This window comes from Primulina eburnea, chromosome 11 (genome assembly GCF_022965805.1).
Source record: "Primulina eburnea isolate SZY01 chromosome 11, ASM2296580v1, whole genome shotgun sequence".
In the NCBI taxonomy this organism is placed as follows: domain Eukaryota; kingdom Viridiplantae; phylum Streptophyta; class Magnoliopsida; order Lamiales; family Gesneriaceae; genus Primulina; species Primulina eburnea.
The window spans coordinates 36,724,526-36,752,357 of NC_133111.1; the positions used below are offsets into that span (position 1 = coordinate 36,724,526).

Sequence of the window (27,832 nt, forward strand, 5' to 3'; positions counted from 1 at the left end):
TCCGTCCCTATAATTTTTGAATTTATTAAAAATTTTAGCCCATAGCCCACACTAAAAAAAGGATGGATTAGCGACGGTTTTAATAAATCCGTCGCTAAAATGACGACGGTTTTAATAAATCCGTCGCTAATGACGACTGTGTGAATAAATCCGTCGCTAAAAGTACGACGGTTTTAATACATTCGTCGCTATATAGCGACGGTTGCGTAAAACCGTCGTTGATTTAGATCGGCGACGGTGTTTGGAAGAGCCGTCGCAACTCGCAACTAGCATTCAGCCCTGCCTCAAATTATTTCCTGGCTACGTCCCTGGATGTGAATACTGGCAAGAAACTTCCATATATATATAATTATATATACATGTTTATGTTTCATGTACCTCTTCGATTTAAAATCATCTACCTCGTTCAATAATGTTATGGCATACATTATCCCACCGTGTATGCACGTACTGACTTACTTTGCATGTAAATCTCACGCCAAGTAGGAATATCGGAGGAGCATGCACAACATGAGAAGGAGGCCGCCGGAAGCGGAGGCGGCGGAGGAAGGGCGTGGGAAATGGTGAATTCCAGCGGGAGGAAGCAGCGGCGGAGGAAGAATTATAAAGGTAGGTTAAGAATGGCATCAATGGAGGAGGATGACGATGATGAAACCGAGGGGCCGGAGGATGATAAGAACGGCGGCGGAGGTGGAGGTGGAGGTGAGCGGCAGAAGGAGCATCCATTTATCGTTACGGAGCCAGGGGAGGTGGCGCGTGGGAAGAAGAACGGGCTGGACTATCTTTTCCACCTTTACGAGCAGTGCCGGGAGTTCTTGATCCAGGTTCAGAATATTGCCAAGGAAAGAGGTGAAAAGTGCCCCACCAAGGTTAGTTTACCAACTAAACGTTTATTTCAAATTTTATATTTTTATTATAAGTTTTTTTTAAAAAAATTAATTTAGTTTTTTGTTGTTCGATTTCGTTGGCATGTTACAAATTATATCTCATTTAGAAAATTGAATAGGTCTCCTGTAAGACGGGTCAACTCTATCGATATTTACAATAAAAAGTAATATTTTTAATATAAAAAATAATATTTTTTCATGGATGACTCAAATAAGATATTCGTCTCACAAAATACGACCCGTGAAACCGTTTTACACAAATTTTTGCTAAGAAGTTATAGTATATTTTTATATAAAACATAATTTAATACTTATATGAAGGGTGTACTAATTAGGAGAAAAAATCTTGGCAAACACTTGTGTGAGACAGTCTCACGTGTCATATTTTGTGAGACGGATATTTTATTTGGGTCATCCATGAAAAAATATTACTTTTATATATGCCAAAAGTATTACTTTTTATTGTGAATATATGTAGGGTTGACACGTCTCACAATAAAGATTCGTGACACTGTCTCTCAAGAAACCTACTCAAAAATCTTAGCTACATCTTCTGTATCATTTTCTATAACGTTCTTAATTAACAAGTCGTAGTTTCTTTTAACTTTTTATAATCGATTCATATGATAAATTTCTATTGATGATTCACATATTGTTACAGAAAATGATACTGACGAATTTTTCTCGTTAAAGTAGGGACTGCTCATATGGTCATGGTTCTCGGATTGATAGCAAATAACTATATTATTCATAAACTAAAAAATTTATTATAACTATTATATACATTTGAAAAATAACAAGAAATCATAGAACTTAATAAAATAACTATTCTAATTAATTATCAAAAGCATTATGTATACATAAAAACTATTGGCTTTAATTAATTATCCCAATGTTGAGTTAAAACATTTGGAACAAATTATTAGTTTTTCCAATTTTTACATATAATTTGAGAAACAAACCTAACATTATGCCATTTTTTTCTTTTTATTTTATTTTATTTTGAACATTGTTCTACATGTTCCTTAATTGATCTAGCAAAATGGTAAAACCATTAGAATTTAAATTATTAATTTATATTAAATAAAAATAATAATAATATAATAAAATTAAATAGAAATTTAAAATATAAAAATCTTGAATAATAGTAAACATAAAAAGTTGCGGTTGGGATGTAGATTTTGCTCGTTTCCGAAAATAGAGCCGTACAATTGGGCCTGAACTGGGCTCAGAGTGCAGATCTTCGAAAACCAGCTGTCTTCATGTGAACTCGACAGCTATTGTACGGAGTTCTGGGCCTCTGCTATTGTTTCAACTACAGGCTTCAAAAAGGGGGCCCAATTATCATCATTACACAGCACGTATTTAAATTGATGATTTGTGTTTAAAAAAAAACATTAATTTTTTGAAATATTAAAACTCCATGTTCTCATTATATCACCCATGTTCCAAAGAATTGTTTGCATCAACTTCTATTTTTAAACGATTAAAGTTATGAGCAGGTCTCTTATGAGATGATCTCATGAATTTTTATCTGTGAGACGTATCAGTCATATCGATATTCATAATAAAAAATAATATTTTTTCATAGATGACTCAAATAAGATATCCGTCTCACAAAATACGACCCGTGAACCATCTCACACAAGTTTTTACCTAAATTTATAAATTATAAAAAAGTTGATAAAAAAATATGAGCAGCATTTGAAAACAAAAGTAAAAAATTGAACATCAGAAATGAGTAGTGTTTGATAATTAATTTATTCTAATACTAACTTGTTAATAGAATGATTTTTGTAGAAGCTGAATTAACCTCTCATAAGCTTTTAGATTTCAATTAAATTAAACAAAATGTAACACATACAAATTCTTGAAATGCCTTCCGGGATATTCCTCAATGTCCCGATTATTCACGGAAGGTGTGAATCATATGCTTCTAGAAGAAATCGGAGAATATCTTGGGAATCTTACCAGATGTGTTCGTTCTTTTTTCTCTGATATATGGTCGAAACTTCATTTGGGTTCGAATTATTCTGAGAGATCCACTAGAAATCGAAAATGGTTGAATTAACAACAAAATTCTTCTCTTGTCCCTTTCAGACAATTGGGAAAAAAAGAATGAGTTGATATATTCACACAAAACTGACTTTTTAAGTCAAAAATCACTCCTTTTTAGTCATTGTAAACAGTCAAAAGTTCAAAAAATTATCATAGAACATCAAAACTGAAAATATTAAAAAAAAATTCTATTTGAATAATTATTTATCAAAGACCGGATCAAGAGTCCGCTTTCAAGTTCATAATTCTGATATTATCTTTAAAGTTTTACATAAAAATTACTTAATACTAAAAAAAATGTTAATTTATGGTACATGGGATAAGGGTGGGATTGATAAATAATCCCCCTTATCTCATGTTTGGTATCTTTTTAAAAAGTCCATGATAATATCATGGGCTCTTGATAAATAAATTTTGAGAAGGATAAAACATTCTTTGTAAGAGGTGTGATAATTTTAATGTAATGATAAACTACATTACAAATGACTTAATTACCCCCAATTTAAATGCATTTAAGTTAATGTTAAATATTTATTAAATACATACATATATACAAATATATAGATACATATATATACACACACAAATATATTTATATATATATATTATATAACATAATTTAATGATTGAGATATGCAATTACAAGATCTTGATAACAATGAAATATAAGTTTTTGTGATAAGGTTAATTTTGTCATTACAATTCAATATATAAATTTAATCACTCTTGTTAAAATCATACCAAACATTCAACATATTATCTTATCATTATATTTATCCTTGATTTATACTTATACTATATATCCCTTACTTATCATATCCTATGTACCAAACTGTAATATTTGACACCATTATATTTTGTACAATCAAAAGACCAACCTTTACATATCTTGTTTGGCTAAATTTTATGATTTGCTTAAAATATCTTCCAAAATATTTAAAGACCTACGAAATGAATACACGTATTTGATCAGTAATTCTGGAATGCGAAAACACATGTGACAAACCAAGTGTTCAGGTACGCAAAGAAGGCTGGGGCAAGCTACATCAACAAGCCCAAAATGCGCCATTACGTGCATTGCTACGCGCTGCATTGCCTCGACGAGGACACCTCCAACTCGATGCGTAGGTCTTTCAAGGAACGTGGCGAGAACGTCGGGGCGTGGCGTCAGGCATGCTACAAGCCTTTGGTGGCCATAGCCGCGAGGCAGGGTTGGGATATCGATGCCATTTTTAATGCTCATCCTCGCCTCTCGGTTTGGTACGTCCCCACTAAGCTTCGTCAGCTCTGCCACACTGAGCGTAGCAGCGTTGCTGTCGTCTCGACTTCCACGAATGGCGGCTCCGGAGGAGATCAATTGCTTTTCTAACGTGTGTTACTAAGAGTGCAAACTGCTTTGAGTTAGGTGATAGATGTAGTAGTACTTGTGGCATAGAAGTAACTTGAATCTACTAGCAATTGTAGTAATCCTAAGTTTTTATGTTCCTATGGATATGGAATTTTATTCAATATCTTTCCATTGATGATTCATCATATATCCAATTTTTTGAGGCAAAAGATATACAAAATGATTGATAATCTAATATAATATATTATTGTTTGCACCAAAAATTAAATTGAGCCCAACTAATTGTCTAAGCCCAAAAATTTAAATTGATAGAGAAAAAGAAGAAGCCCATTACTGTATTTAAATAAGCAGATAACGTCCAAGAGATCGTGGAGAGAGGAGGAGATCGTTGGAGAAAATGGGAAAAGATCGTGAGTCATGGGGGAGTGGAACGAACCGCACCGCACAGTAAAGAAAATGGAGGAATCGGCAAACGACACAGACAACACAACTCTACAGACAAATCTGCAAAAATACTCTCTGCAAAATTTTCAATCTTCAAGCATTAGTTTCAAGCGTTTCAGTATATTTCTAGCATTTTACGTCTTCTCATTCTAGATTTCAGCAACAATTTATTATATTTTTCATGTCATTAATGAATTCCTACAGTTTTGTAAATTCAAAATCATGTCAGGGGTTTATTTGCATCAATTTCCAATAGTTTTCTTTATTTTTGGCATTGCATTTGTTTTAGGAGACTATAACTGACGGTCGAATTTAGAATTCACGCCGCTTGAATATTTAGAAGTTAGATTTTATCATTTTCACACAAATCGGTGCATTTTCGCACCTGGCACGCCCGCAACACCAAATATTGTGCAAACATATTTTTGGCACGCCCAGTGGGACCCGCACTATGGCGCCAAGGAGAAAAGAAAACGTCAACCAGGAGAGTGGGGAGTCTCTGGCTAATCAAGAGGGAACTCAGGTTCCACAGCCAGAGCAACCTACTGTTGAACCACATACTGAAGAAGTAGATCTGCAGATTCCTACTACATACGATCAAGTTTCAAACAAGGTGATGGAAGAGTTAACTGCTATAAAGATTGAGGAAATCTCACTGGCCCTGTCCAAGGCAATGGCCGACTGTTTGAAGACTTTACTGAGTAGACCGAATCAATCTACCAGAGGGGAGCAAAATACCACTGTCAAAGAGACTGGCCAAGGAAGCAAACAAGTCCAGGGAAGTAATCAATTCACTGAACTCGACCAGGGAGCGGGACATTCAAAGGCTGGCGATGCTCGCCGCCCAGAGTTCGCACTCCCAAACCAACAGGAAGAAAGGTACACACCTTCACATAACAGGGAGGAAACTTTAGGTGGAAGAGTTCGGCCATATCCACGTACGGATGGAGTGGGGAGTTCGAAACAACCTGTTAACCAAGTCCATGCGATTACTAATCCTTTGTATCAACCAAGAATGTATGATGATATACCACACTTGGGTTATCAGGGAGTTGATGGAAGTTTTCAAGGATGGAATGCTGGTTACAGTACAGGGGCTCAGACTCGGGGGGCAAACTATTATCACCATCTGCTCCCCAACAGAAATGCAGCAGTGATCGATCATGATGTGGTGAGAGAAACTGTTCAAGAGCTATATGGGCCGGCCTTGAGACAAATTGGCCGCCCAAAATTTCTCAAGCCATACCCCGACTACGTAGATGTCAACAATCCATTTCCCAAAGGTTACAAGGTACCAGATTTCAGCCTATTTTCTGGAGAAAATAGTCAATCTAGCCTTGAACACATTGCAAGGTTCACTATAAGGTGTGGGGAGCTGGAAAACTTGGAAAACTTTACTAATTTGAAGCTGAGATTGTTCCCAAATACCCTTACTGGCACAGCATTTTCGTGGTATGCCACACTTCCCCGAAACTCAATCTTAAGTTGGCAAGATATGGAGAAGAAATTCCATACTCAGTTTTACCGAACTGAGCATGAGGTGTGCATCGCTGATTTGTCAAGGATGTCTCAGAAGAAAGAAGAAACAATTGATATGTTCATTGATAGGTTTAAGAAAACAAAGAACATGTGCAAGGTGTTTCTGCCAGAGACTGAGTTTGTCAAAATAGCCCAAAAGGGGCTAGACTTTGAGCTCCAGAAGAAGTTTCAAGGTATGGAATTCAGAGATTTTTTTGAACTTGCAGCAAAGGTTGGGGAGTACGAGGAACTATTGACAGAGGAGTCGGCTAAGAAGAAAACAACAGTGAGCTCTTATTACCACGAGGTAGAAGAGATTGCCCTGGCCGAGATTCGATCGAACGGCTCGTGCATAGTCCCTTTACTCAAGAGAAAATCCACAGAGTCAGATAGGAAGAGCACCACCCAACCTCCTAAGGACATGCAGTACACATTTGATGTTTCCAAGACAGACGACATATTTGATTTTCTGGTTAAAGAAAAATTCATCACTTTTCCACCCGATCATCAAATGCCTGCGAAAGACGATTTGAAAAGTCAAGAATACTGTAAGTATCATGACTCATATAATCATTCCACTAAATTGTGTTGGGCTTTCAAAAATATTTTGCAGGACAGAATTAACCATGGAATCTTGAAGTTCCCTAACAAACATGATTCCATGGCAGTGGATGATGATTCTTTTCTCCCAGTAGCTTCTGTTCATGTGAATGTGACAGATTTGAAGAATCTTCTCAAGGAGAAAAGAAGCCGATCCTTTGCAGTGAAAGACCTAATAATTAAGAAATGTTGGATCCCAAAGGGTCAACTGTTTGAAGCTAATGGAAGGAATAGTACTGATCGAGTAAGAACAGTTCAACAGCATTTCCCTAGAAATATTGGTGAATCCGCGGCCTATCGGCCGAGGAACCAACATTTCTTCGAGAGACCAGTGCATGAGAATCAAGGGTTCAGAGGGGAGTCATCTTGCAATCAATACCAAAGATACTCGAACAAGAGAGATACATATGGAGTAGAGCCGCGACAGATGGAAATCAAGAAAAAGTCAGCTGACCAAGATAGAGAGTGGCGTGTGGATGAAATATCAAAAGGAAAAATGATTGAGAGCAGGAGAGAAAGGCCCAGATACGTCCTTTTGGCTAGAGGGGAGTTCAGTGAGTCTTGGAGGATGGCCCAACACAAAACGTTCCCTAGGCCACCGACTAGGACTCAAAAGAGACGGCTATTGAGAGAAAGAGCTATTGCAAGGAGAGAAGAGTCAGCTAAATTGAGAAAAAAAACCCACAATTGATAGTCCAGTCATCAGAGATCAGGTGGGGAGTAAATCCAAGTTTGGAAGATCGGCTACTGAGGATAAGTTAGTAGACGCTGATGACGATCTGTTAAGTGAGGAGGACGATCAAAGAGAAAAAACGATCAATTTTTACGTTGGAGAGTTTCACATCACTGTGGATTGTGCCACAGGAGTAGTGATACTACCTCAGAGATTTAAGATGATGGAAGAAGAGGATGGGGAGTTGATGTCCCAAGAATCAGTGCAAAAGAAAGAGCATGCCGATAAACTCCCTGAAGGGAGTTCGAGAGTGATTATCAAGGAGGGCCACCCAAATAAGCCTCAACAGGTGATACTTGAGAAGCCTACACCGGTCATGACCAAGCACATAAGGCCGTTGTACATCAAGGCCCATGTCAATGGAAAACCAGTGTCTAGGGTCTTGATTGACAATGGCTCAGTCGTGAATGTTCTTCCAGTAAGGATGTTAAAAAGTCTTGGCAAAACTGAAGAAGATTTGATCCCTACTGAGGTTTCTGTTGCTGCGTTTACCGGGGAAACCACCAAGACCATTGGAGTGTTCCCCGCTGATGTTACTGTAGGGAGCATGTCGTCTTTATGTGCATTCTTTGTGGTGAACTCCTCCGCCAACTTCCAAGTATTGTTAGGCAGAGATTGGATCCATGCAAACCAGTGCATCCCATCCTCAATGCACCAACTGTTGTTATTTTGGAAAGGAGATGATGTGGAGGTTGTAGAAGCTGATGGACAGCCGTTTCAAACAAGTGCAAGTGCAGTGGAGGCCAAATATTACAATGGGGATTTTGGGCCTATCAAAATTCGTAGCAATAGCAAGAAAGAAAGTCCATTGTACATGCAAACACCAACTCCAAGCTCGGTGTTGGAAAGAATCCTTAAGCCTATTGTTATCGTGCCGCCTAGGCCGATAATTCAATCCCTTATTGAAGAGGTTGAGGATTGAAATGAACCAAAAAGGAAAAGAGGTAGCTGCAACCTCTATATGGAAGGCACATGTGCAGCAGGTACTGAACAAATTAGAAGAAGAGTTAAAGCTCACCAAACCAGACAACAATGAGGAATGAAGAAATAACAGAGCAGAATGAGAACATTGTGCAAACAACAGAAGAGCGTGGAAGTTTTGTTTTAATATAAGAGTAGGCTTATTGGCCACTTTTGTATATGTGTAGTTCTTCATTTTGAGACTTAAATGTGATGTGGGCCTTGGGGCCACTGATGTAAATATCCGTTGTTTATGGTTCAATAATGAGACTGATCAAATGAAGTGGGCCAATAGACCACTTTCATCATTTTGGATGTATCTTGTTTCATTAGGGAGTCAGGTGAGGAAATAAAAGCAAGTAGAGTTGGCCTTCTTCAGTGGGGAGTTGGCCTTCGGGGCCACTTTTGTATATATTAAGTTCCTTATTTCAAGATGTCACGTGATGTAGGCCTTAGGGCCACTGAAATAAATATCTGTTGTTTATGATTCAACAAAATAAAATTGATCGGAGAAAGTGGGACAGTAAGCCACTTTCATTATTTGGAAGACCATTTATTTCACTAGGGAGTCGGCTTTACGGCCACTCATTATATATGAATTCGGTCGATATTTTCAATGTTTTTATGTTACCAGAAATCATGGTGAAGTAGCCTATACAGCCACTGCATAAATGGTTGCTTGCATGTGCAGTGACAGACCCGTGGCCATTAGGCCACTTAGAAAAGGGCAAGAAAGAAACATACCGAGCGGGGAGTTGGGCTCACCGAACGCAACATCGAGTAATAATGAAGAACAGAAGAGAACAAGGACGTTATGCGGACCCCAAGATGGAAGAAAAATAGGCTAACCAGCCATTTTTGTATGTTTTTAGCTTCAGGTTGTGAGATTTTGTTTGAAGTAGGCCTTAGGGCCACTAGTGTAAATATTCGTTATGGTTTAAAAATAAAGATGATCAATTCAAGTTGGCCAGGAGGCCACTTTTATCATATTGAATTCATTTTGTTTTGATAAGAGATCAGGGGAGGAAATAATCGCGAGCGGGGAGTTTTAAGCCAACCTATGGTTTTGATTGAAGCTATTGAAATGAGTTGAGTTAAATGGATTAAGAACGAACAGAAACTCCTTCCCAACCTCCAATACACAACCTCACATACAAACCCACCCTCATTCCACATCCATCACCCAACAACCACAACACAAAACCAACAGTCAACAACTCAAAGGCGGAATCACCGCATGCAAGAACAGTAAGTAAACGTGTATGAGGGAAAGGGGTCCAACTGAAGTGCAATGCATGCAAATGGCTGCTTGGGTATGGGGAATGTGACCCAAGTGATGTGCAACACACAAAGAAAATATTAGAGTTACGTCTTGGCTACCAATTCATGGCCATATGCACGTTCATTGAATAAGAGAGTCAGTGATCTAGCGGGGAGTTATGCCAACACATGGCTTGAATCAGTTGTTTGTCGGTGGGGTACACAAAACCACCCAACTCCCCACAGGAACTCGATACTAGAAAAGAAACAAAGGCAGTGGCATGTAAACATCTACAAGGAGCCAACATGGAAATAACATAGAGTAACATGGCAGTGATCAATATTGTGGCAAACCAGTCGTCATTCCCTCAAATTTCTCCAGGAGAGTCAAAGTGCCTCAGGGTTAATAATGCAAAGCAGAAAGAAGTAAAGAGTCTACTCCAATAAAGACAGCAAGAAATTTCAAGGAAGAATAGCATCACATAGTACTCGAGAAAAATGGAGAAAGATTACCAATAGCTGTAGAAGAAGCAGAAACAACCGAAGGAAAATCTTGTAAGGTCGTGGTAGCCGCAAAATCATGGCTCGAGAAGATAGTAGTGTTCGCTCTTGCAGGGCGAGCAGATTCCGATAGAAGCTGTGGTGAACCGGGGAGCCACGACGGTTGGGGAGTTTGTCTAGCCGAGAATGAAAACAACAAAATTTTAATGTATTTCTCATTGGATCAAATTCACAAACACCATGAAGGCACAATGGTGAAGAGGGGTTGTGGCCAGATTTTAAAATCTAGAAATTAAATGAAGAAAGTGAGGTGTGGGATTATGCAAGATGGAGCAGGAGAAACGCCAGCGAAGGAAATGCGAGCAAGCTCTAAGGGCAGCGATCTTCCAGCGGTAGCGAGAGTAATCGGACAAAGGAGAGGCAGAGAGGTTGAAGAAAGTGGAATAGGGAGTTTTGAATCTGGAGAATGAAGAAAGCGGGAATGAAGAAAACCAAGAGACAGTGGCTTGAAATCCAATTGTGAATGGGCTTGGGTTATTCAACCCACTATCATAAGCCCAACTCACATACAAATAAAATCACGGGCCGCTACAAGTACAATTAAAATTGGGCTCGTACACAAGCATTTTGGCCCAATGGGCCAATGCTTGCGGGGGGCATTTGTTTGCACCAAAAATTAAATTGAGCCCAACTAATTGTCTAAGCCCAAAAATTTAAATTGATAGAGAAAAAGAAGAAGCCCATTAGTGTATTTAAATAAGCAGATAACGTCCAAGAGATCGTGGAGAGAGGAGGAGATTGTTGGAGAAAATGGGAAAAGATCGTGAGTCATGGGGGAGTGGAACGAACCGCACCGCACAGTAAAGAAAATGGAGGAATCGGCAAACGACACACACAACACAACTCTACAGACAAATCTGCAAAAATACTCTTTGCAAAATTTTCAATCTTCAAGCATTAGTTTCAAGCGTTTCAGTATATTTCTAGCATTTTACGTCTTCTCATTCTAGATTTCAGCAACAATTTATTATATTTTTCATGTCATTAATGAATTCCTACAGTTTTGTAAATTCAAAATCATGTCAGGGGCTTATTTGCATCAATTTCCAATAGTTTTCTTTATTTTTGGCATTGCATTTGTTTTAGGAGACTATAACTGACGGTCGAATTTAGAATTCACGCCGCTTGAATATTTAGAAGTTAGATTTTATCATTTTCACACAAATCGGTGCATTTTCGCACCTGGCACGCCCGCAACACCAAATATTGTACAAACAATTATATTCTAATCTAACATATGTATAAACATATGACTTTTAATTTAGTTTTCTTTATTGCTACTAAAACGAGTGGATTTTTATTAATGAATATTTAATATTTTTAAGTTTTATTTTCTTTTCTTTTATATATAAATACATCACTTCTGTAAAAAATTGATTTTTAAATATGAACTAAGAAGTATCATACATAATGTAGATATTGAAATATGTGAAATATTATTTGTAAGAATACTTTTTTATTGTAAAATATTAATCGAATTATTCCGTGATTGTGGTTTTGTAGTAATTTTCTAAGATTATTTTTTTAATGAATTATTTTTTAATTATGGTTTTGCTATTTGTACCTCTCATCGTGCGGAATAGAAAACTTGGTGTCATGTATGGATGTAAGCCGCTTTAATTTTTAAAATATAAATAATAAAATGTCTGAGCTCTTTAACTCTATTTTTCAATTTTTTCATACTATTATAAACGCATGATATTATTTTTTTAATGAATTTTTATATATTTAATTTAAATTATTTTTATTAATTAATATTTATAAATGTGTGAAACTCTTGAAATTTTTATTTAGATAGTAAGAAAGACTAAAATTTGAAAAATTCAAATAAAATGTTTAATATTTCTGATATAACTAATAAATTTTGTGAACTTTTCAACTCTATTATATGTTTCCAACTTTCTTAGATTATTACAAGAACATTAGATTATGATAAAATAATTTTTTTAAAGAACTTAAGAATTTATTTATGTATTTAAATTAATTTTATTGGTTAATATCAAAAAATTTATGAAGTTCTTGATATTTTTATGTAGATGATAAGAAATGCTAAATGTTGACAATTTCAAAAAATTGCTTTAAGTAATAATTAAATAAACAGTAGCTCAATAATTTAATCATTTCACTTATCATTATGTGTTATGATAATATTTTACGTATTAATGTTTTTAAAATTAAATTTCTTGTTATTATATATTTTGTTATCTAATTTTCAGTTATGTTCTAAACATAATACAAATTATGATTGTATTAGCATTATTTTACTATGAAATCGTCGTATATATATTGATTTGTTGTCTTGTTTGTTTTTTTCAAACTATTAATTAATTTTTCATTGTATATACTTAATTTTTTTTCATATTTTTTACATATTAATTAATTTCTCATTATATATGATGAATTAATATACATAAAAAAACTATTTTTCACATTTCAAGATAGCATAATTGTTATTTAATATTACTCCTTGCTAAGTTAACTAAGTTAAGTTTACTAATTTACTGTGTATTATTACTTTGATTATAATTTAATGGAGCATAAGTGAGGACATAGGGCACCCTAACAATTAATATTTCTATATAAATTATTATTATTAATTAAAATTACTTTTTATTCAATGAAATTATTTGATTAGTGAGAATATATTTGATTTAGAGAAATATTTTCTCATGTAAAATAACATCCATATTGGATTTTTCAGGTGCAATAATTGTCCATGTGAGGTATAACAATCGAAACGTGACATTTGAGTTACTGTACGATTTTAAAAGATTTTAGTTAATATTGCACCAGTACCACATATTATAACTTTTGGTAAAGCCGCAATTGTGTGATCCTACAACAAAACCATAGTCATGAAATCGATTTTCATAGATTGCAAATTATGTAATTATTAAGAGTGAGATTGTTGAAGTGCAATAATTGTCTTTGTTAGATACATCGATCGAACCATGACGATTGAGCTAGTATACCGTTTAAAATATTTTAGTTGCACATTTACTATCAGCTATAACTTTGGTAAAACGACAAAATATCTGGTCCAATAATTGGTATCAGAGTTAATGTCACGAGTTCGATTCTCATTGATTGCAAATAATATAATTTTTGGGGATACAATAATTGTTGATGCGGGATAGAGCAATCGAAACGTCACGTTTGAGCTACTGTATGGTTTTAAAATATTTTAGTTAATGTTAGAGCATTGTTACGACAAGTTGGTAAAACGACAAATGCTCTATTATACAAGATTTATTTCTATCATGACTCAACTAATATTACATTAATTTAATTAAATAATAAAGTTTGAATTTGAATTTTTTCTTAAATACATTAAGTCAAATATTAATAGAAAATATTCAAGAAAACTTTCATTACAAAATGTTTTAATAAACAAAATAAATTATTTAATTTTATTTTTTTATCTTTTTCAAATCATGAATTATAAATTCTAAATTATGAAAATTTTGAAATCTTTCGTCATTTTTTCTATCAATTCTTAATTTGTTTGTAATATTTGACATTATTTACTATTTTAAAAGTTTTTTTTATATCTCTTAGGATAATTTTAACTATTATATGGACTTATAAAATACATCAAATTAATTGAAGATGTAGTGACAGTAGCTTAATTATTTTTGTAAGATTCGACATTATTCAAAATATTGTTTTACTATATATTATTTTTTAATGATTACATATATTTTGTGTGTATATATATATTCTAAATTAGTTTTTGAATTATGTGAATATATCCATATTTTTTTTTATATTTTATGATGTTTTAACTGAAAGAAAATACAATTATATTTTAGATTTTTCTAATGATGAATTATTTGGAAATTTTTTATTTTGCTTCTTTGATAAAATATCTATCTTCATTATTACGTGCTTTTGCATTTTCATGTATTTTCTCCTATTTTTATATCAAGTAATTATATCAATAATTTTAAAATTAATATATACATAACATTTATTTTAATCACTTCATTTTTTTCCTTGTTTTTCTATTCATTATACTTCAAAATTCATGCATACATTCTTTCTCATTAACAATTAATTCATACACTTAATTATCTTTTTAATGCAAAATAAATATAATATAATATGAAACCGAGTGAGACTTCATAAAAAAAATGGAGTTAGACCCGAAGCGTGAATAACTCAAATAAATAAAATAAGAAAACCAAAGAAAAAACACGCAAGGATCAAAGAGATTAATCAAAATCAAATCCGAAAACGAAAAAAAAAACATGAAAATTAGATATAATGATATGATTACTAAATTTAATTGAAAAAAGAAACATGAAAAAAAAAATGAAAAAAATACTGAAAGATTCGAAAATCATACAAAAAAAGAATTGAAGAAATTAAATCATGGTTGTTTAAAATGATAGATAAGATGTTAAATAATATTTATTATTGAATAATTTGTGAAAATTTATGTGTCTACATTTTTTTGCAAATTTATTATCAATATCCATAGCGCATTTAAGTTCGCTACCCACTTGCAACGCACTTGCTTTGCTACTAGTATGAACGAAATAAGTGACTTGAGATAGTTGAAGGCAAATTAAAAATGTTCAGAATTATGTTTATACACAGTATTTTGATGACAAAGATTTTGTTCTACAATCGCTCCGGCTAACAATTACAGTAACACGAAAACCACAGGATGCTAACACAGAATCTTTGACTACAGTTGTGTATCATCAAGGATCTGGCCGCCTTATATAAGATTTAAGCTTTCTTTTTGTTTCTCCATACATTTAACACGCTCTGGAGTTCACCATGATATATAGTTCATCTTCATTCAAGGTGACTAAATTCTTGAATTTATGGTGGAAGGAAATGCAAACTGTTTCTTCTATCTTAGGAAAAATTACATTGAGAAAGAATCAAACCGTTCGTAATTCGCAATCCAAAGCTTTCAGCTCTGAAATTTTATGTGCTATCATTCCTGATTGGCAAAAGGGGAGCTTTTTCGCTGGTTGATTCAGAACTTATGTCGATGTCATTCTCAATCACCAAGATTTCTTTTGCCTTACCCCACATCACGGAGTAGAATCCGACAACAATAATAACGGAACCCATTAAACTGCACAAGATTCAAATGATTTCCGTTAAATTTCTTGAACTTTCTTTTACGCCCGAGACACAAGACACACTTACCTTCCAAGATACAGAATATCTCCCAAGAAGAGAAAACCCATTGCAGCTGATATTACAATGCTCAGTGGATGAAACACAGCAACAAAAAGTGGACCCTTTCTCCCTAGACACCATGCGGTTACACCAACTTGGAATGCAGAACCGAAAACTCCCTAAAAAAAGAGCAAGGTTGATGTATTTCTTTTGTAAAAAAAGGAAAAATCTTTTAAAAGTATGATAATCCAATTCCTGAATTGAATTGCACCAGTGCATGTTCGAAAATAACATTTAAGAAAATGATCGTATTTCTTTCCTGTTGATGAACAACAAAGCTTAAATTCAATGAAACTGCGTGATATTATTGTTCAAATGATGATGATATGAGTGGGATGAAAAAATATGGATCTCAAATGAGTTGGAGAAATGGTACCGAGTATAGAACAGCAATCAATCTGATGTTAGGCTGCAATGCCCAAGCGCTTAGGTTTTTATCAACAATCAGAGAGGCTACTATAGATAAAATGGCAGCAAAGAAGCAGTAAAAGAAGACCACAATCAACTCTGCTGGGTATTTCGTCAGAATTAGTGCCTGCATAGAAAATGTTCGTAGACTGTCACAAAGAGAGAGTTGTTGAGAAACTTAGCACAATTAATTTTACTAACAATTACTTCACATTACTAGCTTCACAAAAATGATCAGCCCAAGTTACCACCATTACATAATCGGCTATATTATCACCTTCATCCGCACAAATAGATGCTAATTTCTACAACTATCGCAGTGAGAAAGTTTCTCCTCATCAAAAGGCATCTCATCTCTTATTTAAAATCTTTTGTAAAGAAAAATACCTGTACAATTATATAGCCAGAAGACAATGCACAATCCACTGCAAGGAATAATCCTCCAACTATCCAGTTTGATTGTGATGACTGAAGATACATATCATTCGACTCTGATGACGACAAGGGAGCAAGGATTTGAGGGCCTTTGTAGAGAGTTACAATAAAGGCACCAGTAATGGACACTACTGTTCCAATGGCTTTTGCCATAAAACTTGAACTTCTACAAGCTAGCTTTTCCATCCTAACAACCACCAAGTTAAAATGTACACAGAATCATCACCTTTCTCAGGCATATAACAGTTCCAGCTACTTAAAATTTTGATAACAAGATAGCAAGCGATTAAATCATTTTGTGTCATAATTTACAATAAAATGCGAAATTCACCTAGTAAATAGCTTAATCAAACATATAACACGCGAAGACATAACTTGAAGATACAAACTTTATTGCGGTTTCATTTATAAGTCCAGTTAATCTCTCTTTAACACAGTTAACCAAAATAACATGTTCAAGATATTATCGTTCCTTCAAGGGATAGGATTGGAGATTAAATAAATTTGGTAATATAAGGTGAAGTGCTAAACTTACAGTGACAATTCATAGAGAATGCTACAGCTCAATCCAAATTAAAAAGATTGGAGAAATTCCTAGTGTTAATATTTCTACCATTTGAATTAAAATGAGTAGAGTGCATTCAAGAATATAAATCTACACAGCTTCGCCCAAGTAGCATGAACAAGTCTCAGTTCATAAGTTGGAATTTGGAAAACAAACACACACGCACAAAAACAACATAAGCCCAAAATTAAGATGAGAATAATAAACCCGGAAATGAGGGCAAGTATGAAGGTAAATCCTGGAATCAGATTAAGCATGGCTGATGCAAATGCAGCATTGGTTAAATTAATTCCAGTATAGCCAGTCAGCTGCGCCGAGCATCTGCAAAGCGATAATAAACAGAAGAATAGTTAAAACCAATGATCATTCAAGTAAACACGAAGAAGGTAAACTAGGAGGAAACTTAGGTATTAGTAAAGGGAGCAACGAGTGGATAACTTAATGTATTTTGGGAGCTGAAATTTATAGTTTGAAATTTGAATATAAATTTTGGATCTTTAGCGTTGTAGCCTACTTGCCATGCTGGTCAATCAATGACAACACCATCCTCCCAATAAAATCACCACCTTCCTTCACGAACCAAAGACACGATCCCTTCTCCAATATACATCCATTCAAAACAGAGAAAAAGAAGCAAGGGTATCAAGAAACATACCCAAAAACTCCCAAAATAAAAAAGCCACAAATGAGCCAGACAGTAAGCGGAGGCCTGCTAGAAGACCTGCAAACCATCATTCATCAAAACCCATAGCCAAAGAACAGTACCCAAGTTAGGAAAACAGGGTTTCTCCGGGCATTAACCCAGTAATTTTCCCAATTTAAACAAAAAAATGAAAGGGATTGCAAGAATTGATCAAACCTGTGAATTATGATAGAAAGAGGGAGGAGTATAAGCGAAGCAAGAGCATTGGAGTAGGCCACAAATGTGAACGTAGTCATCCCAGCTGGCCATGGCCCTCTTGCTGATTATAATCAGCCCCACTTGAGCGGTTGTGGCCAGCACCATGCCCAGATACGGCGTCGCTGCGCTCTCCAGCAACCCCATATCTTCCAATCCGAATTCTGTGCATCATCTTCTTCTTCACTGTTTTTCCAGTTCCCTTTGGACCCATGTGGGCCCGCTGACAGGCAGTTAATCATATGATTTCTTAAGTCAAAATTACGTGTTTTTGTATGGAATCATAGAAAATGAATTAAATCGTTCGTGATTTATTCAAAATTTGTTTTATAAAAGTTTGTTTTATTTTTTTAATAAAATTTGTTAACAGATAAACAAATCAAGTTCAAATTTTAGGCAAAAACTTGTGTGAGACGGTCTCACATGTCGTATTTGTGAGACGGATCTCTTATTTTGGTCATCCATGAAAAGGTATTACTTTTTATGCTAAGGCCGCGTTTGGTTCGGATGATTAGCCGGGATAGATTATTTTATCCTACCTAGTCAGTTGTTTGGTACGCGTGATTATTTAATCAAGTCAATCCCTCCTATGAATGATTAGGATATATTAGGTAGGTTAAAATAATACCTCCTCACCCCCTAGGATTATTTATCCAACTCTTAATCCTTCCTATTTTCCAATTTTACCCTTCTCTTATATTCAAACTCACCACCACTTCCCGCCACCGACCGCCGACGCCGCCGCCACGATCGTCGTCGGCCGTGCCGACTATTTCCGGCGCCGGTCGACATTTCCGGCGGCCGTTTCTGGCCGCCGCCTCCCGCCTGCCGTTTCAGGCCGCCACTGTCGCCGCCGCCGTCGCGAAGGGAAAGGGCAATTTTGCCTTTTCATCAAAAAATTCAAAATTATCCTACACTTAAAAATCTTACCAAACATAATATTATTTTACACCATATATTACAATCCTACCACAATCATTTTCTTTATAATTTACATATTAATCATTAGTTTATCCTATCCTTCCAATCAAACGCAGCCTAAGAGTATTACTTTTTATTGTGAATATAGGTAGGGTTGACTCATCTCACATATTAAGATCCGTGAGACGGTCTCACATGAGATTCACTCCAAATTTTATAATATTTGGCTTGTTAGTATGTAAACTTGTTCATTGATAAGCTTAATGAATTAGTTTTTAGATAAAAATTAAATTTATGATTTATATTTATTATAAAAATTAGAATAAGCTCGAACAAAATAATATATTAGTTATATAAAAATTGGCTCGACTCAATGACACAAGTGATTGTAGAGTTGAGGGATGTTCCTGGACTTAAAGGTGTACTAATTACATATTTCTGATTGCAAATTGTTAAAAGATTTGTAGGCCCATACAAGTTATTACGAAAAAAGAAAGAGTATGTGTTTTGTGAAACAGTCTTATGATCTTTATTTAAGAGATGTGTCAACTCTGCTGACATTCACAATAAAAAATAATATTTTTAACATAAAAAATAATATTTTTTCATAGATGACCCAAATAAGAGATTCGTTTCACAAAATACGACCCACGAGACCGTCTCACACAAGTTTTTGCCAAAAGAAAAGAAAAGGTTATTTGAACAATGTCTCATTAATATAGTAGATTTTCAAAATTAAAATTGAGGTCAAATATGTTATATAATTTGCAAGGTCAAATTCAAATTTTAAAGAAAAATTTATAAAATATATTTGAAATTATAAAATCGTATAAACATTTTATTTTGAAAAAATCTTTTCAAAAATATATTTAAGATAGTTTTTTTTTTTTATTATTCTAAATGCATTTTGTAACCTAATCTGTAACATAATTTGTATACATAGCACGACCCAATTTCAAATATGTGGTGTAATTGTAGCATTCTTTAGAGAATGGTGTAAAATTCGTACGTCTAATTGTTCATATGATTTTGAAATTAAATAATTATATTTTAAAAATTGAATATAAATAGTTATAGTTAATTATAAAAATATATAAATAGAGTAATTGAATTGGATGCATGAAATAATTATTATAATTCCACATATACTCCAATGAGTTAAATGCTACACACACAAGAACTCTGATGAGACACACACACACACACACACACACACACACATATATATATATATATATATATATATATATATATAAATCGACACATCTCTCTTTTATATAACATCTAGAGACACAACAGGCTCAATGATTATATCATTCTACATCGCAAAGAATAGAATCAACATCATCGAATTCATATTCACAATCTCATAGATATTTACAAGAAAATCCTCATGGTAAAAAATGTAAGCAAATGTCGTTGTTCTCGATTGAGAAATAAAGTACATTAAACTTGTAAAAGATACATAAATTTGAACATAAACTAATAAACAATGTCATGAGAAATACGTCATGCAAAACTAAAATAGTAAAGCAAATTGAGGCCTGTACGACGTACAATTTCTTTAAACAGATTTGTCATCTCCAAAGGTACTTCGAGGATCAGGACAGACAAGGTCATGCTTATTAGGAGGCAAATGAATCTCATGACTCAGCCTCATCTCTTTTTTTGGGGCTCAAAAATTTTTATAAAAAAATATTATATATACTACGAGTTATTAGATATCCCTAAACCAAGTATTTATTAAATGGAACTTGCTTAACATGTTATCGATTTATTCCTCAATATTCATTTGCAGAAAAGCCTTAATCGACTTCAGTCGTTGCGTCGTCTCTAGGTTGGATTGAAAGACTCGTGAGGAGCTGTAAGTCTATTTTCTTGTATTTGTTTTGTTCGGGCTTCTAAATTTTTATTGTAATTTTTTACTTTCTTCGGGGTTTTATGTGGTATCTATAATCTACGTTTTTTGACTGAAATTTTAGTGGATGTAATACTTATCCGGCTTTCAAATGCTCATATTGCTTATAAAATCTTGTTGACTGTCCCGATCACAGTAGCAAGTACAGAGCGAAGTTTCTCAAAGATAAAACTCATCAAAACTTTTCTCCGATCAACCATGTCACGAGAAATATTGAATGTGTTGGCTATGTTATCGATTGATAAAGAAATTACTGAACAACTTGATTAGTATTTTTAGCTCTAAAACTGTTAGGCGGGTTGTTTTTTAGTGATCATTTTGGACATGTTTGATATTTTTATTCCTTAGTTTTTTATATTGTCTTTGACATATTGATTTAATTTGAAAAATTGCTATGGAATGAAAAAAATATGAACACACATTATGATTCAGATTCCTCTTTTTAAAAGTTAGACTCAGGCCCAAATATTGTTAAGATCAGCCCTGATATTATTGCTTTGGATATCATATAATTGGGTCGGCATGTTGTCAGGGCCGTGCTTATTAGGAGGCAAATGAGTCCAATGACTCAGCCCCATATCTTTTTGGGGCCCAAAATTTTTTTTTAAAAAATATTATATATAATACTAGTTATTAGATAGCCCTAAATCAAGTATTTATTAAATGGAACTTGCTTAGCATGTTATCGATTTATTCCTCAATATTCATCTGCAGACAAGCTTTAATCGACTTCAGTCGTTGCGTCGTCTCTAGGTTTGATTGAAAGACCCGTGAGGAGCTGTAAGTCTATTTTCTTATATTTGCTTTGTCCGGGCTTTTAATTTTTTATTGTAGTTTTTTACTTTCTTCGGGGCTTTATGTGGTATCTATAATCTACGTTTTTTGACTGAAATTTTGGTGAATGTAATACTTATTCGGCTTTCAAATGCTCATATTGCTTATAAAATCTTGTTGACTGTCCCGGTCACAGTAACAAGTACATAGCGAAGTTTCTCAAAGATAAAACTTATAACGGCTCGAAAATTCGTGTTTGAAAATTTGCGGAAACATTTAAAATTTTCTTTTTTTAATATAATCAAAATTGCCTCATTCACGAATTAAATTGATAAATCAAGTTTAATGTTCAAAATTTGCAGCGGAAGAAAATATTTGTTTGCCAAATAATAATTTAAAATAATCCAACAGCCGATAAAAAGTTTGAGCATAAAAAATGGCAACTGCTGTAAATGAGGTCCTCGGGTGCCACTACTGCCGACCCAAGCTAGCTCACTGGTCCCCGCCCTCGGTCCCGACATCATCAGTGCCTACAACAATCAAGTCTAGTGAGTCTAAAGACTCAACATGCATATATCGTAAATAACGAGTAAATAATATAGTAAAATTTGCATGGGAGTAAAATTATCATGTCATGAGGCATAATCGTGAAAATAATTTATCATGAGCAATTATAATACGTGCATAACTGAACTGAAAATCATAGTGAAAATGTTTGCTCCCTGGAGCCCTGTACTGAAATAGCTTGTAATAAATTTTCTGGTGAGATTATGGTCTATGCAAGTGGTCCCTGAACTGAACTGAACTGAGCTGACCGATACTGGGGACCGGACCGATACTGGGGATCGGATTTACGTCTGATCAGACTACTGCCACAGTACTGGGTGAAACAACTGAACTAACCGGTAACTGGTGACCGGACCGATACTGGGGACCGGATTTAATACTGATAGTAAAGTGACCACAAGCAATATCGCATAAATCTCAAAATTTGTATTTGCACGTAATATAATTAAATAACATAATTAAATATGAACACTTTCGATCTTCTTGCATTAAAATCATGTACTTGCGATATTTAAAAATACCTATATGACTTGATTGAAGAGTGAAAGAAGATATAAACATGCCTTGGTTTGTTTTGACAGAAAACAAACAAAATAACGACGCGGCGCAGCGGAGACGGAGTGCTTTTCTCTTCCTCACTTAATTCCTTTAAATTAAGCATGCACCATAATTATTATAATAGCGTAAAAATCGTAAACGTGATGCATGAACATTTAAAAATATTATTATTTGTGCTCAGGGCGCTGCCATGACCAAATTCTCACCCCGGGTGCAAAATGACCATTTTGCCCCTGGAACCCAAAAATTATCGTTTCAACCCTGGACCTCTAAAATTAACACGAAGCTTACCAAAACCCTTAAAATGTCCCAAAATATTTTTATAAGTATTCCTAGTCGTAAACTCGAGCCCAAAAACCAACTTAATCTATTTGTTTTAAAACTTGGACCGGAGTCCCGGTTTTAACCCGAATCGAACCGAAACTTAACCAAATTTTCTCCAACTTATACTATACCTTAAAAAAACTTTAATAAATCCTAAAACACTATCATTAGACCCCTAAACCCACGGCTAAAATTTCCCAAAATGCCAAAACTCTCGGTCCTCTCTTTTCTAGCCACCTCATGTGCACCTATCTTTCAAAAACTCTCGCCTCAAGCTGTACCCGTCATTCCAGCCATGAATTCACCTACTGTGGACTTATTCCAGACACTAAGGAACACCCCTGCACCAAGAACCCAGCCCCATGCAATCTCCTAACCGCTAGTAATCAAGAAAGCGCAACACACTCCCTACCGAGCCAAATCGCTTCTCTTACGGTGGATCGCCTGCGCCCTGGTTTTCATCACGGCTCAAGCCGTCCTAGACCCTGACTCAGACCCACCAGGGTCTGGTCCAGGGCTGGAGGAGGCCCTCGCACGACTGGTGAGAAGGAGACCAAGAATCGAGCCACTCCCGAAGACCCTCTTCTCGCCCCTTCACCCGAACGTCCAGCAACTTTTCTAAACCACATGACAGCACCTTGACACCACTAGGAGTCATTAGGAGATTATTATATAGTAAACAAATAGTTAATGGGCCAATTTTGTTTAATTAAAAGATTAAAAGAGAATTAGGCCCAATAGACTTAAAATTCGGTCCATTTAATCCAAACACACTCCCGTAAAATATTTCGAGTTGAAAAGATTTTGAAAATATTAGCCGAACCAATAAAAAGTCCCCCGATTCGATAAAATTTGCGTACCGTTAAAAATACAGTCCTGCGGGTAAAAATACCCCAAAAATTCCCATTTTTGAAAAATACACTTAAAAATACTTTAAATTAATTTATAAAAATAACTCGTGTAATAAAAATAATTTTCCTAAAAATTCTCCGGTCTCCGTCCTTCGTTCGAGCGTGAAATGCACTTAGAAACCCTAATTCATGAACTTATAACATTTCATGAATTAACTCTTATCGTGCATGAATTATGCATGAAATGCATAAAAATAATTAAATTCCAATTAATAAAATAAACATGCATTTAATGCTTTAAAAACAATTAAATAAAATACCAAAAAAGTTTAATAACTTGCATGCATGCCAACTTTTTAAATTATATTTACTAACATGGTAAATTACCACTTCTTAAATAAGTCTTTATTCACTTATCTCAATACTTCATCTCCAGTCCGGCCTCACTTATTTAACTGAAAAGATAACAATTAAACTACTGCGTAAAATAAATAAATTTAAAGAAAAGAATTTAAATACTCATACAATAAAATCATTTTAAATTTTAAATACTAGAATTATGCATGGCTTATACGCAGTCAAATTTACGGGTTCTACAAAACTCATCAAAACTTTTCTCCGATCAACCATGTTACGAGAAAGATTAAATGGGTTGGCTATGTTATCGATTGAGAAAAAAATTGCTGAACAACTTGATTAGTATTTTTAGCTCTAAAACTGTTAGGCGGGTTGTATTTTAGTGATCATTTTGGACATGTTTGATATTTTTATTCCTTAGTTTTTTATATTGTCTTTGAAGTATTGATTTAATTTGAAATATTTCTATGGAACGAAAAAAATATGAACACACATTATGATTCGAAAGCCTCTTTTTAAAAGTTAGACTCAGGCCCAAATATTGTTAGGATCGACCCTGAGGACGGACAACTGTTTCCCAGGATACAACGACAAAACCATGCAGCAACTGAGCACGAATTAACTACACCAGCGAACTGAAAATGTGTATTCACTTTATCACCAAAATTTAAACGAGGCCAAATGAAAAGTTAATAATATGAAATACAAAATAATGCTTAAGTGAGATTTTTAGTGTGTTTGTAAAATATATTTTATATATGTGGATAGAGGAAATTGTCATACTATTTATAAGCTCCAAAATGCAAACCAAAAGTCATGCAAGATTACCTAAATCAATTAGTCTTGCAATTAACTCAAGAATATGAAGAACCAAGAATCTTCAATTAACTAAAAAATGTGTAAAGTCAAAAGATACTTACACAACCATGAGCCACAACTAACTCAAGAATGTGGAGAACCAAAAAGACACTCTCACATTCATGAGCCAAAACTTTCATTCAAACTCTAAATTTGATTCAAATTTCCAATAATCCCCGATATGAATGAAATTTGATACAAATCTTGATGATAAAATTTTACAGTTGAATCCCGTATAGTATAGGCATGCACTACAAGAAAATATGCCTTTAACAATATTCAAAAGACAACGGTTTTTCTTTACTTGTTTACAACGGTTTTAATGTAAACTGTTGTTAAAAAGTATTTTTTTTAGCAAAGACAACATAATTTTTAAAATAGCGACGGTTTAAACAAAAACTGGCGCAATATTTTAAATAGCGACAGTTTTTTATTAGCGACGATTTAAGAACAACCGTCGCTATTAATAAAAAACTGTCGCAAACTATCTATAAATATACGCATTTTCGGTCCATTTTCCTCCACAACGTTTCACATCTACGATAAATGTTTCTTTCTTAGACGATTTTAGTTTCTATTTAATGTAAGTTTTTTCGCTTTAATTATTGGTAATTTTTAAATGTAAGTTAAGATCATGAATATTATTAGCTTATTCAGATTGTAAGTTCTTTTGGTACATTTATTAAATTATAAAATTACTTTTTTATTTATTTAAAAAATTACGTCGGATTTTGTAAACCGTCGCTAATTAAAACCGTCGCTGATTAGCGACCGTATATCTTAAACCGTCGCTTACTCAGAACCCGTCGCTAAAATTAGCGACGGTAAAAAACCATCGCTAATTTGGAAAACCGTCGCAATATGTAGCAACGATCGTATTTTCATTTTACGTCGGTGCCTAGTGACCGTCCCCATGCGCAATGTTGACCTAAGACTGATCAGTCAACCAGAGGATAAATGCTATTCACTTTCAAGGATCAAACTTTACCCAAATGATAAACGATTTATGATTTTTTATGATTACAAGTTATTTTGAATAAAATTATGATTTTAATGCATGTGCTTGTATATGTTTTATTTGTTACTCATGTTTAGAGCGTGCTGAATCATTAGATTCACTATGTTTGAACGCTGCAGATGATGAAGATATTGAGGGAGGAGCTGACGCTTGAGTAGACCGAGGTAGACAGTACACTCCCGATGGATTTTATTTTCCGCATTAGATTGATAGTTTAAGTTTTAAAGGATTTTGTTAATTATTTAATTAGATATTTTTATACTTTATTTTGAAGATAGTTTGATCATGTTAAATGTTGAAGTTGAACTTTGTTAATTGACGACTTAGAGATTTTTATGCACTTGAGATTTTAAATGTTAAAGTATCTTGATTTATGGAAATGTTAAATTATTTTAAATGTTGAATTTCGAAAGTATGTATATAAAAAAAGTTAGTAAGATTTCAAAGTTAAAATGTAGGAGACGTTTCAATAATTTACTATTGGTATCGTATACTTATTATGCTACTCTTTCCTTGATGCCTATCTATATTCTGTGACTTATTTTTATGTAAGGTAGTTATCTATTTGTTATTCCAAAAAAAATTAGATTAATTCCCTTATCCTGAAAATTTCATTCCTTAATTTATTGTAGTCAAGATAATTCAAGGTTATACGTATATCAACTTAAGTGTTTAACATTCTTAAAATCTAAACTTAATATTCACAAGGTTAATCATTAACCCAAAAATAATTTTTATACTAGAACATGAAAATTGATCCAAGGAGCTTTAGTATCATCCATTCCCATAAATCTCATAGTCCATGGAACTTAGCATCCATAAAATTATAAATTATTTATCTAATAAAACTTACTACATAATCCCAACACATATTTCCAATTGATCCCAAAATAAATATCTCATACTAAAAACTATACTCTTAATTACTAATTAGAGCTTAGATTCTCAATTTCATAATCTAAAAAATAAAAAATAAAAAATTATGACACTACAAGTTGTTTCTTAATAACTTTAAATATTTCCATAAATGAATTCATTGTCGACCAAGTGGCCAAGTGGGCATTTAATGTTGGTGCAGACTCTTTTGATTGGATGAGCCGAAGAATTTGAATTGCAAACGTGTGGTCTTCAAAATGAATTGGCAGGGAACGTGTTTAAAAAGAATACGCGTTTTTAACGCGTGTTCACACGGTCCAGGGGTTCTATAAATAGAGCTCATTCTTTCATTCTGAAATTATCCCTTCTTCGAGTTTTCTCTCATCTTATAAGCATTTGAGTGCTTAGTTCTATAATATTTGTGAGGTGTTTGTTCTCCTGTATTAAGAGAGTGTGTGTTCTCTTTGGAAACACAGTGAGTGAGTTGTACACCACAAAATATTATAGTGGAAATTCTTTTCATCTTGCCCGTGGTTTTTACCCTAATTATTTTTAGGGGTTTTCCACGTAAATCTCGGTGTCCAGTTTATTCTTTATTTTCGGGTTTTTACTATCTCAAATTCCGCACGTGGGACCAACAAGTGGTATCAGAGCCTTGGTTTAAAATTTCTTAAGATTCTGAGTATGCTCTGTGGTTGCAGCCTAGACTGATCTTCCACATCAGAAAAGATTTTTCGAGATTTTTTATTTAAGGCGAGATTATTTTGTCCGGTCTACTAAAATTGTTGTAGACGTAATGGCGGGAAGGTACGAGATAGCAAAGTTCAACGGAAGCAATTTTATGCTGTGGAAAATAAAGATACAAGCAATTTTAAGAAAGGAGAATTGCTTGGCGGCTATTGGAGACAGACCGGTGGAGATTGCGGATGATGG

At 34.2% G+C, this 27,832-nt stretch overlaps 1 protein-coding gene and 2 pseudogenes across 1 annotated transcript; 2 read left to right on the forward strand and 1 right to left on the reverse strand.

The window, feature by feature from the left end:
- The first annotated feature begins 485 nt into the window (after positions 1-485).
- On the forward strand, positions 486-4,428 carry LOC140804999 (floricaula protein-like; annotated as a pseudogene).
- Positions 4,429-5,188: 760 nt separating this feature from the next.
- On the forward strand, positions 5,189-8,510 carry LOC140805593 (uncharacterized). The gene is made up of 3 exons (XM_073161855.1): positions 5,189-6,727; positions 6,869-7,409; positions 7,555-8,510. Exons 1-3 carry the CDS (start codon positions 5,189-5,191, stop codon positions 8,508-8,510), a joined length of 3,036 nt encoding a protein of 1,011 aa, XP_073017956.1.
- A 6,418-nt stretch (positions 8,511-14,928) lies between these two features.
- LOC140805710 (WAT1-related protein At3g28050-like) lies at positions 14,929-18,123 on the reverse strand (annotated as a pseudogene).
- Positions 18,124-27,832: the final 9,709 nt, after the last annotated feature.